Here is a 12,967-nt window from a genome sequence, read left to right on the forward strand (position 1 = left end):
CAGAAAAGAAACAAGTAAGTACAAATGTATTTATAATGCATTGTTCACAGATAAAAAATAATAAAAAAACCCACAAAGTGCTTTACAATTAACTCCAATAAAACCAGTACAAAAGACAAAAAGATGTCAGAACAGCGATAAAAACAAATAAAAATAAAAAAAATTTAACTAAAAACTGTCTGAAGAAAAATGTCCTCAGCTGCTTTTTAAAAGACTCAACACTGTTAATGAGTAAAAAAAAGGGAGTTCATTCCATGGGTGAGGTGCGACTGCTTGGAAAGCATAACCCCCCCCCAGTTTTAAATTAGGTCTGATGGACTAACAGTTTCTGGGCCTGAGATGAAGTGCAAGGCTTTAATAATTCACAAATATACTTCAGGAGAAACAAAATGCCAGTGATCAACAAAATCAACGTTTAGTTCATCTTACTATGGAACAAAACTAAATCTAAAAGGAATCTGAATATTACCAATGTCCTACTTGCAGTTTTTAATCAACCTGCTTGAATTCTTCTGATGGTTTATTTTAAAAAAAAGGTACAATACCTCATATTTCATTTTAGTTGAATTTTCTGTAACGTCACAGCAGCAGCAGCAGAATTAACTTGTCAATCAAATAACAACTCTTGGGCTCCAGTTGTCACTATCACTCCCACCTTTTTCATCATTCAGATGAGGTTACCTGAGACTGACAGCTCCTTCCTGCCTGCACATCACTCAGCAGATCCTAAGCAGAGCAGCATCACAGACGCGAGCGTTCATCACACCCTCATCACAAGCTCATTCACTAAATGCTGGAGCCACATCCACACTACATCAGCTCCTCATACAAAATTATAATAAAAAAAGACTACAAGAAATTACCTTCACTGCTAATAGCTGAGAGAAAAATCCTTCCCACAGATACCCTTTAAGAGCCGCTGCTCCCGTCAGACACTGATCAGCCAGCTCCACTCTCACTGCTTACAGTCTGCTGCTGGGATGGCTTAGTGCATGAGAGCCACACAACCAGTACAAGCTGGCTCAGAGCACAGCACTAGCCACTTAAGCGCAATGAATTGTGGGTAACTTGCTCTTAAAGAGACAGCCCTGCTTTGATCATCAGTCCACACTGAATGCGTTTTAGCAGAGGGGGACACTTGACTCTTAAGGTGACGCTAATGTTGTGCAGTGTCTAGGCAACCAAGTTATGTAAGATTAATGCTGCTGTCACTTACCACTATCTTCAGAAATATTTTTTCCAAAATCTCTATATTGGCTTTTAATGGCAATATTCATATTGAAACATTACAGTGATTTTTGACTTTAAACAAATGTTTACCTTTTGGTGGCAAAGCAAAAGAGTCTTTGATCTGGGTAAGGTAGAGGACCATGGACAACTTATCTATCTGTCCACTGGGAGACATGACAGGGGGGATGCCCAGTTCTTTCTGTACGATGCTGAAGGCGAGCTGGTTATTGTGAATGCCGTTTGACTCATCCAGGGAAGACATGTCACTTTGGAGAGATGATAGAGCCTGTTGTTACTTCACTATTAACTGTAGCACAATTTTTCACTGCAAGATAATCAATTACATTAGCATTCAGTAACACACATACAGGCTTTGGAGCCCTCAATTTATCTTGCAAAGACGGCGCCCTCGGCTAGAAAGTGCAGGTACATAACTATAGTGAAGCAGTGTAAGAAGCTACAGAAGCCATTATCAAATGAAAAATGAAGACAAGGGCTCCAATTGTTCTTTTTGTTAGGGAGAATTCTGTCTTTAAGGCGAGGTTATCCGTAACGTTTCACCAACAGATCACAGTCAGAGTACTTCATGCTCCAGTCTACAAGATTTCAGTAAATATTTTTCACCAATTATTCCAAAGTGTAAAGTATGAAAACCATATCTGTCAGACTGTGAAATAAATCTGCAATAAGAATTCTACTTTGTAGAAAATAAATAAATATTTAGACTCGGTTAAGTTACACAAAGCTGCTATAAATATAAAAGATCAGTAATTTATGGATGAAAAAAAAATTAAAGTCAGGCAAGTGAACTGCAGCATTTAAAGTTTTGATAGTGTGACTAAAATTACAAGCTGGTTCATTTCTGTGACTCTGGTGGGTTATACTTTATAATTATGTGGAAACAACACCATTAAAACCTACCAGTGGATCTTTTGAGTATTTAGTTGTTTTACTCTTAATGTAATAAATTTATTCAAACTTATTTTTTTTATCTTATTCTAAATTTTGATCCAAATGTATATATTTTGGAATCATATTTAATGTCTAAAATACAAATTTTGCAATTTGAAGCCTTGTTTCACTGAAACCCATCCAGTAGTTTATGAAATATTACGGTAACAGACAAACTGGACTGACTCCAACAATGAATACCAAGATTTTAAGCAGAGTTTTGCTTGAATTATATGCCGAGGATGATGCTCTGCAACTACCAGACCAAATTTTAGCTCTATATCTGTAAAACTGGTTGATCTACAGCCTTTTACCGTATTTTCCACACTATAGGGTGCACCAGATTATAAGATGCACTGTCAATGAATGGTCCATTTTTGAACTTTTGTCATAAGACAAAAGCACACCAGACTATAAGGTGCATCGTCATGTACCTCCCAATTTTTGTAACTTCGGGCAGACCGCGCGCACCGGACTCCATTCAAAATGGACGATTTCGGCACTCTAGCGGAGCTGGTTCGCCTGTATCAGCATTTATATGATCCCTCTATGAGAGATTGAAGTATCTTCAAATGGTGGACGTTCTTCTGGGTCTTCATAATTGCAGCAACGATGTACTGATCAAAAGGAAATGACTTTACAGACATAAGTTATCTTTTGAACAGTGAGACTTTATTCAAGACAACAGAGTCTGTGCCAAAACCGGGAACTTCTGGTCCAATCAGTGAAATCCCCCGTTTCTCTGTGGCTGCTTGTTTTTATGAACATTTACCACACCCTAGTAAGAGTAACAAGACACCCACGTCCCACTGGGACGGACCTGTAGGATTCAAGTACATTCAATTCCATTTATGGGGATAGACTAGGGTCTTCAGACAAGCAACAGCTAACTGCACGTTTTCGACAACGTGAGCGTAAGAGCCCACGGTTCACTTCTTAAAAAGGCGTTGTGGCTGAGGACAGTGTCTCTCAAAATGATAGCTCAGGCCTCATGGCCTGAACACAGATGCAGACCAGATACCTCAAGATCACAAAGATAATCAAACGGTTCAAAACTCAAGAAAAGGATACTGGACCAATGTAAGCGTCAAGTATAAACGCCGACACCGTGTGCTCAGGTCCGCATGCCGTGCACAGAGCCCTGCTCAACTATAACTGAGCCTTAATGCTGCAAGCAGTGCGGCTTTGTAGTTTACCAGAGTCGTATTAAAACATTATGACTTATCACATATATAAGGTGCTCCGGATTATAAGGCGCACTGTCGTTTTTTGAGAAAATTGAAGGCTTTTAAGTGTCCCTTATAGTCCAGAAAATACGGTATGTGTTTTCTACAGTCTTCTAAGGCTTTTGGTGGTGGGCAAAAACAAAAACTTAAGTGTAGAAATTTCTCTGTATAACACAAATCAACTAAGAATGTTTTTTCATATTTATTCAGTGTCACTAAATGTGATTCAAGATGTGTTATCTGTGATCCTGTGTGAGCTGTAAGGGACTACAACAACTGGAGAAGGCTATGAAAAAGGAAAGTTACAGAAATGTTACTTGTCTACTTTTTTATTAATTTACTTTTTATTTTCCCCCCAAACTAACACTTTATAAACCATCAGCAGCCATAAATGTATGTTTATTCCTCTGGGAAATTCTCCAAAAGCAATAGGAACAACTCACATCAGCTGGGGTCTAAAGTGGTGGATGAGAGCACACAGAGCCAGCCCGGACCTCCAGGATTGGGTGAAATCTTTAACATTGACATTCTTATAACCTGTGGTGTGTTTCTGGCACCATTTCAACAACTCCTCAAAACCACTGGCTGAATCTGAGGAACACAGGCACATAATCAGACATCATTCTGCCTACTTTAGTGGGTTCACAGTCAACATCAACAGCAGTTCTCAGTTACATGCGTTTTCTGGTTTGACTTGGTTAAAGACAAACATCTGTGCGAAGGGATGACTTACCTCGACGCATGACGCACTGACTGTCCTTCTGTTTTGTGCTCGATGGTCGGGTTTTATCAGCATCATAAAGGTGCTGAACCTAAATTAAAGATGGAAAGACTAGTCAATATTTTTAAGATCAAAAACATTCTTTCATCCTTTATGTAAAGGTAGAATAAATTGTAGTTAAATTCTGGCTACTTAAAAGCATTTTGCTAGATTAGTCTCTTGTGGTATAATATGACAAACTACTTCCTCTTTTACTGAGAACAGCTTCAACACAATGACACACTGAGCAGTTTCTATAAGACTGTGTTCACCAGACTGTAATCTGTCGCTCTAAATGACCTTCAAAACGATCAAGAGACTCTGATCTGTGTCTCTGTTGAGTAAATAAAGGATAAGAAAGCTGACCTGGTGAGCCTGAATGGAGGATAGGTTGATTCTCTGGTATCGTGTTTTAGGGTCGATGCTGTACTGAGAGTAGTTCTTGCTGGTGTTTTCAGGTGTGGTCTGGGAGAGGAGCTGGTAAATACTTTCTCTGTACATTTGTGAAGATATTAAAGTGGAGAAAATCAGATTAAAATAAAAATATAAACTTTTAACTATTTCCATACAGTTATATCCAACTCTTTCAGAATTAAAGGTTTAGCATTCCTTTAAAGACTGCATATCAGCTGAGTTTTAAACTAAAACAGCTTTATGCTGAAAAGGGACATAGTTATAGTCATTTTTGTCTACTCTTGTAAATGACAAGATGTGTGAGCTCATGCAATATTATGAGATTTTGCAAGATCTGTTGGCGCTCAGAGAATGTGATGAGGATGATTCTCAGCTACTACACCAAATTTGAGCTTAGCTGCTGGCGATAATGAACCATCAGCAGTGACAAAAGATGTCCAAATGTTGGCCTCACTGTTTTATTCTTGTCAAAATAAATTTACATGCTGGAATAAATTCTAAGACTGTGCTATCCAAATGTGTTGAAATATTCTAAAAATGATTCTAATTGACCCAGAACTGACGGTTTTACTAATAATTATCAGAATAACTGTATTCATTCCAAAGTATAATTGCTTGTATAATTAAAAGGCAAATATACATGTGGACTAGTTCTTAGAACAGTATTTTAGTTCATAGCTAAACAACATTCAATGCCAAACATTCATGTTTAATAAATTAAATCCTTGGTTTTAAATCATTGCTTTTTTATGATGATAAAAGTGTAATAGTCTGTTTTTGTGCAGCTTCAGTGCTATGAAACGAACTTACCTCTCAGCTAGGACCTTAGGATGTGGGACACCCATACCCCAGCTCCTCACGATCCACGCTGTGTCAAAGGCAGCAAAGAATCCACGAGCTATGCCTGTCCCCAGAGGCCAGAAGGGCTGCAGACAGCACAGCACCACAAGACATCATGAGACGTAAAGAAAACCTCCCGATTAACAACATAAGCAAACAGTTAATGCTTCATCTTCATCAGTCATATTCATAAAGCATCAAACCTCCCTATGAACATAGACTATTTTTTGTTATTAGTAGTTTCCTATCCATTTAATGCGCTAAGCATAATTCTTAAAATAATTTTATAAATGACTAGATATTAAGCCTCAAATAAAGGTATTTACTCCCCAACATATGTTCATGTATTAGTTCCTTGTTCTCCCTTCATTTTCAAATATGGTCATCTGTGCTTTCAAAATGCTACATGAGAAGCATGAGGCTTAAAGATAACAGATCAGAAATAAGTGTGTCACAGCGGTCACACCTAGTTCTCTTATGCAGACTATAGCTAACATTTGCTAAATATTATTAAACACAAAACAAAGCTAAAGCAGTATTTAGTTTTTAGAGTGGTAACATTTGATGTTTTGCTTGTTGTATGAAGTGAGGGATTTCATGAAAATGACTAGTTTCACAACATGACTGACCAACATTGCTGTTCTTAATATAGGAATGTTTTAGGTTGGTTACATAAAAAAAAAATCAGCTGTTTACCTCCACCAGACAGTCTCCAACAAGAGCTATTAACAGCTTCCTGCCCCTTCTCTCCCGGACCAGAGAGGCATTCTCAGCGCGGTGCATGCAGGTGAAGTCAAACATGGCCACATCTGACTGGCCTGCATGATTTTGGGCAAACTGGAGGTCAGGCAGTTTGCCAGCGGTGGAGAAGTATGCAGCGTCGTGAGCATAAAGGCATAAAGCCACATGATCCACATTTGCAGGAGCCAGCAGCTGTTCTGCATCGCTGTAGTCCTGCAGATACAAAGTGAGAGGTGGCATCTAAAAAACTCACAGCCTTATGTGACTCAGAGTGACATTTCTTAAACTTGGCTTCCTGTGTTAACTATGAAAGGACAGAGAAAGAGATGATTGATGATGTCTGTGTACACAAAAACACTTGCATTCCTGTTGCATTTATGCACTCTTTTTCGCTATTCCCCTTTTTTTTTTAAATGACCAGAGCTGCAGCTTGTGCCAATAAAAATCACACTTTTTCTTGATAATGGATGTGTTGTTCTCACCTGTTTAATGACCCCCTTCTTCAGCAAGCTCTTCTTCTTGGCAGTCATGACAAAGTAGTGGGTGTCGTCTTTGTAGTAGACAATATTCTCCAAATCAATATCTGGAAAAGAACGAGGAGAGTAAGCGTGGTGGGTATACCCAGACACATGCCAGGGTACAAAAAATAAAGAATCAGTAAGATGTATAGTTTTCCAATAGCATTAAACTGTTTATTTGCAGTCTTCCACCGGTTTAACAGGTTTTGGAACAGAGAGCTTGTGGTGTCACACAGACAGAGATTAAGGTGGATTAGATAGCCATTCAAATGGGTGGGATAGGAGTACAATACTTTTTTTTAAAAGGCCAGAGGTGTACCTTTTCTAAAGTGAAAGTGTAGCAGGTGCAGAGCTGGTTGGAGATGAACGATGCAGAAAAATCACGAGTATTAGACAACAGTTTAACAGCATCGTGGCTCATTTCACACTTCACAGTGAATCCAATCTGACAGTCGGAACATTCATTTCAACCCTTAAAGGGAACATTTTGCATTATTAAATAAAAAACACATTTTTTTGTGCTTCACAGCATTTGTTTGTGTGTGTAAAGGAACAACCAACTCAAAAGCTGTAATACCACCCTGTCACTTTGTTTGGGGCAGCATGGTTCTGAATTATTTTATCCAGAGAGACTTTGACATTTTAGGTGAACTCTTACAGGCCCAGCTCTGAGTAAAGTCATCAAGCTCTGCTAGAATTGCTCCCATATGATTACAACTTCCGACTGCCATTACTTGAAAAAAAATGCATATTATCCACTCCCTTTCATGCCAGAGATTTAGACTAAGATCATGATATGAAGATAAGAGACAGAGTTACAGAAGTTTAGGTCAAAACATGGAAATAATATGCACAATCTCATGCAAAATCTATTAAAATTTAAACAAAACACATGTTGCAGTAAATTCCAAAGCTGAGACAGTTCAATGCATGACAAGTCTATGACTAAAAGTAACATCAGTACCAATAGTCTGTGGCTGAACTATAATTGAACCACAGCAAGGGAAATAAAAGTATATGATAATAAAACTGTCAAGTATTTTCTGTTAAATATGTGCTACTGATATGAGCTGTATAACCTGTGCTAAAAGAAGTATACCCTGCAGATAAGGAAGTTGTATCAAGTGACTTCTAAAACAGGCAGAACTCGGAAGACAACAGAAAGGGGTGTTGCTGTACTGAACCTCTGTGGTTGTGGTTGTTTTTTCAGCTACTCCCTTCTGCAGGGGTTGCAAAAGTGAGCAAGCTCACACAAGAGATTTAACATTCGTTTTACGTTCCATGCCCTCAAGATAGCAAGACTGTGGTACTGACCACCGAGCTCCAGCAGCCCATACTGAATCTCTGTGGTATTGTGGCTAGCGCACGATGAAGACATTTCAATAGAAAATTGTGCCATTCTATGAAAGGACATACAGCGCCATTCTGTAATTTCTCACAGCCCAGATTAATTAATAGTTTTTATTTTTCTAATGTTCTCTTTTCTTGATTTAATTAAAAAAACTGAAGGTCAATTTAGATTTCTACCTGTTTGGTTGAGCAGATTTTGGAAGAACTTCTGGTTATAGATGCGGGCTACACCACTGATCTCTGCTACTTGCGCCTCAGCAGTGGTGTTGCCGTTGATGAAGTTGGCGGTGATGCCAATGGCCAGCTTTCCTCTCATCTCCTTGTGCTTAAAACCTGAGGATTTGGAAAGAAGAAGACAAAACTGTACTGAATAGAGTTCATTTATTTAAAAAGACTGCCAAAAGACGTTTTCCCCTATGTTTTGAGTTTATTTACAACAATGGGCTGTGCCAAACAGGTTTGTGCTTTATATTACAACAAGAGAAACAGCAGTTATTTAAGCATGCATGACTGTTTGTCTTACCATCAGGGACAAACCTGCCTCCCCCAGCAGAGATGAAGACGTCAAACTGGTAGGTTGCAGCAGGATGAGATGGAGGCTGCAGTTTGGCCATCCAACCTTTCAGAATGAAATCAAACAGGCACTGATTGATTTGAACATCAGGGAATTTCCCAATGGCCTTAATTATTTATAGGTATTTGTAGTTGATAACAATAACAACCCAGCAATATGAGGACAGTTGTTAAATGTAGTACCAGTTTCACTAGTGGGCTCAATCAAACCCTGGAACTCCACTTCAGTGTGCACCTCCACCCCGAGGAGAAGAGAGACCTTCAGCAGAATTAACTGCAGCTGACGGATGCCTGAAAACAAAAGCATAATTTTATTCTGTATGCAATATAGCACACGTATTAAAGCTTGTTCTATTATTTATTCATCAGACATTGCTAAATGTAAAAAAGAAAAAAAAATGTATTAGAATTTTTCAGCTTAACCTTAAATATAAAATTGAAAAAAAAAAAAAACCAGCTAATTTTCTATTTTATTTTGCTAGATAATGAAAAAATATAAAACTGGTAAAAAAAAACAAACATTGATCAAGTATTTCTGACATTGGGCACAGGTCCTTATGGTACATAACTTAAAGGTAAAACTTCGGCTTATGTCATTTAATTTATGAACTTAGGACGTTAGTCGTAATAATGTTGACATCTTGTTAAAATTAAAAGTCACTACTCCTGTCCTTCTCTCGCCGTACTTTAACAGGCTTCAAAAGTTCTGACTGCTGTCTGGTTATAGCCGAACAACTTCTCTGTACAATGAATTACACAAATATCTATATTTAGGGCCAATAGCAAAGACACACGATTAGGCAGCGAGACGATGCACTGTAGCAGAAAGGTCAGTGGTGTGAACACAAACACACAGCTGTAATGCAGCAGTTAAACAGTGCAGATATAACAAATATCTTCTGATGCTGCTCCATGATTTAAACGATTCTAATAAAAGGGAGCTATTTACTAGAGCCCTAACGTACTAAAACGTCTTAACCAGGGTGCTATGAAAGTCTTGTAAAAGCTCCTTCTGTGTGTCATATTTTTAGACTTTGCAGGAACAGTAAAAGTCACTCACTGATGTGATCCAGAGAGCCAGAGCAGAATTTGCCATAGAACTTTTTGGCTCCGAGCTCTCGGAGGTCGTAGATGGTGAAGGGCCACAGGTGGAGAACATTGTTCCTGGTGAACTCCTCTCTCTTCTCCAGCACCACCACCTGAGCCCCTAACAGGGACAGTTCGATGGCCGTCCTCAGCCCACATGGTCCAGCACCCAACACTAAACACTAGGAGGGAGGAGAGCAGAAATCGATTCAGCATCTGGCATACGGTAACAAGAACGAAAGAGAAAAAACATCAGGCTTCAGTTTAAAGCTTTAAGCCCCACAGTGGAGCAAACAGTGCTGATCAATTTAACAATTGTGAAGTTTCATTTAATCTAAACTTTTGAGTCCTTAAACAAGAGTTTTTGGAGTCTGACAACTTATAACAATATTTACTCTTTCTAAAAACAAGCTGATTTATTGCCATACCGTTGTGTTTATAAATGTTTGGAGAACCTTTATAACCAAATAAAGTATCAAATGTCATAAAAAGTCAACATTGTGCTCATTCAGCCATACAATAAAATTATATGGCTGATATTATAAACCTTTTCAAACTTGATTTATTAGCTTCTGTTTGACCAAAAACAAACACTTCTGGCTGTATTTTAGTTGAAATTTATCAAGATTTATGAACTTCTTTTATATTTTTCTCTTGAATTGTTGAACTTGTATTTATCAACTTTATATTAAAATACTTGTTATGTGAAAAAAATGTAGTTACACCTTAAAACTAAAATTCAGTAAAAATATAATGTGAAAAAATAAAAAAATTAACAAAACAAAAAAAAAACCTGAATTTGGAAAATAGATTTCATAGGCCCCAAGGGTTTATTACTGTCCGAACAATGTAAGGGTATCTGTATTTTTTATTTATTTAAACTTTGTTCATGGCCATTATCAGAAATCACAGATTTTTGCACTTGTCATTAATACTGTGTTGATCTGAAGAGGGGTGAAAGCTTTCTGTCAGTCTGTCGCTCAGGAATTTACTCTATCTTTAACATAACCCCACTGCAGCGTGACATTACAAGTACACACTGTATCGGTTTTCCACTCGTTGGCAAAAGACCCCAATGCTGTATGGAAGTAGTGCCTGAAAAGTATGGAAAATTTGACAAATGAAACATTAAAAATGTCTACAAGCTGTTGTGCACATGGGCGTACACCAAGGTTTATCACGCATTAATTATTTTTAGATTTCTTAAGGAAAGAGAGAAAAAACTAAGCTGACAAAGCTATTTAACAGAGACGTCAATGACTCAAAACTGTGTGAGCCGTCAGATCACAATCACATGTGTAGTCTGAATTTTACTACAACTATTTTCATTTGTTTATTTTTATAATTATGTTTATTTTAGCTTGACAAGTAACCCTGACAAAATATCAACAGCTCGTAACCGCGTTCCACCTCACCTGTACTGTAGCTTGTCAAGTGAATATAACAGAGATAACCATCAGTGAAACATAACTAAACAAACAAAGCAAACAACTAAAAAAAGAAAGACCAACTATCCTACTTACAGATCCCTGGCTGAAAATCCATCCTTATCAAGGAACACTATAGTTCATGAGGCTTGCCAAACAGCCTGGGACTGAACCACCGTAGTTTTCCCAACACAAAGCTTTGACACCTCAAAACAAAGAATATAATTAAATATAACTGTCCAATGAATTGTATGCTTTCAGAGGTTCTTGTGTTTGAGTAGTTTGTAAATTTAAGGACAGAAATCATTTGGCCATTTGCTGACGGACTGCAACGTCCCAGCACTTATTTGGGACTAAATATGAATCCAGCATCATAATGCCTCAAATAGTTCATTTATACCATCTTTGCAAAACACTGCTGTCAGAATATACTTTGTTTTTTTATTTCTTCTCAGAATTTTGACCAGCTCCAGGTTAATTCCTACTTTCGTTACTTTGTTTGTCTTCTGCCAACCAGAGTACTAGGCATGCACGGAAATCCGCAATCAAAGCAAAAACATTTAAAAAAGCAAAACTTTAAAGCTACTCCTCCACAGACTGAGCCCCAGTGACTACACTGCTGCAGGATCTCACTGAGTGATGGAACAATACCAGTCAGTGTTCTGTTGATTAGTTATTTGAAAGAAATCAATATCGGCAGGTCAGAGCTGAACAAGAATCAGAAATCAGTATTGGCCCACAAAACAGATCTGTGCATCTCTTCTGTCAACCAAATTAAAAGCTAAAGAAATGTTTTGTCCACTCAGATTGAAAAATAATAAGAATAACATGCTTATACCGAGTAATCACTTAAACACGCTAAAGAGCTTATAGAGCCCTGTACCTTGTTTTTGGAGCAGACTTTTCCTTGCTGGTAAACTGCTTGAGACACTCTCTTGTCCAACTTGGTCCATAGAGCTTTGGCCTTCCAGTAGTTCAGTTTTTCTTTAAGTTTTGTATAGAAGCTCCTAAAATCTGTAGGATCTATGTGCAGTTGCCGGCAGAGCTCGGTAAAGCGCAGTTTCACTTCTGGACATGTCTTCGCTTGGACAAAAAGGTCAAACGTAGCATGTGAAGGATTCCCAGGATCCGGGCTCGCCATGGCTCACGACGATGGTCCACGTCCTTCTGCTCCGAGATTTGGTGATGAACTGTGGAAAGGGATGTTTTATCACAGCATTAATACTTCCTACCTGGAAACAATTTCACTGTGGTAAGATGTTTACTGTAATTAATCAGAGGNNNGCAAAGTCCATTTCTTTGTTGTTTGCATTTACAGGGTGTAGTCCAGGTTTTCCACCTACTGTGCAATGGGAAGTCCCCTCCACATGTTTCCTTAATGATAGTCTACACTTTGAAGGCTGAGGGTTTCCAGTCACCTGGTGGACTGAGTCATTACAGATTTCCCACCCGTGTGGTTTTTCTGGTTGGCCGTATCTTTTGTTTTATGGCCGCTCTGTAAATGAACGACCTGCCCACAACTCATGCGCCATTTTCATGCCACCTGAGGATGTGTCAGCTTCAGGAGGAAATACTAACTTCTCCATATCTAAGTTTTTCCATATGTTGGAACAGATAAACACATGACCACCACAGCAGAAAACAAAACTACACTCTATAAATGTTTTTTTTAATTATAAGTCAATCAATCAGTTTTATTTAAAAAGCACCCTTCATACTAAAATCACCTCAAAGTGCTGTACAAAATAATCAACAATAAACCCACAGAATAAAAACAAACAATACCCTTCCCCTCCCACATAGAAAACACGCTCCTGTATGAAAATGTATAGACTGAGCAAAAATAATCCA

The 12,967-nt window shown here is 38.2% G+C and overlaps 1 protein-coding gene across 2 annotated transcripts in view; it reads right to left on the reverse strand.

Moving 5' to 3' along the window:
• Positions 1–12,967, reverse strand: part of mical1 (microtubule associated monooxygenase, calponin and LIM domain containing 1) — a 34,279-nt gene that overhangs the window by 15,870 nt on the left and 5,442 nt on the right. For both annotated transcript variants that reach the window (XM_017419262.3, XM_017419263.3), the window contains exons 3-14: positions 12,000–12,306; positions 9,664–9,871; positions 8,787–8,894; positions 8,554–8,649; positions 8,208–8,363; positions 6,645–6,745; positions 6,118–6,375; positions 5,392–5,507; positions 4,534–4,660; positions 4,141–4,219; positions 3,851–3,998; positions 1,321–1,496 (exon numbers count right to left, since the gene is read on the reverse strand). In XM_017419262.3, coding sequence (XP_017274751.1) covers positions 1,321–1,496; positions 3,851–3,998; positions 4,141–4,219; positions 4,534–4,660; positions 5,392–5,507; positions 6,118–6,375; positions 6,645–6,745; positions 8,208–8,363; positions 8,554–8,649; positions 8,787–8,894; positions 9,664–9,871; positions 12,000–12,257 — 1,831 coding nt within the window. In that variant the 5' untranslated portion in view covers positions 12,258–12,306. The remainder of the gene's footprint in view (positions 1–1,320; positions 1,497–3,850; positions 3,999–4,140; positions 4,220–4,533; positions 4,661–5,391; positions 5,508–6,117; positions 6,376–6,644; positions 6,746–8,207; positions 8,364–8,553; positions 8,650–8,786; positions 8,895–9,663; positions 9,872–11,999; positions 12,307–12,967) is intronic.

Source organism: Kryptolebias marmoratus, linkage group LG8 (assembly GCF_001649575.2).
Source record: "Kryptolebias marmoratus isolate JLee-2015 linkage group LG8, ASM164957v2, whole genome shotgun sequence".
Taxonomy (NCBI): Eukaryota; Metazoa; Chordata; class Actinopteri; order Cyprinodontiformes; family Rivulidae; genus Kryptolebias; species Kryptolebias marmoratus.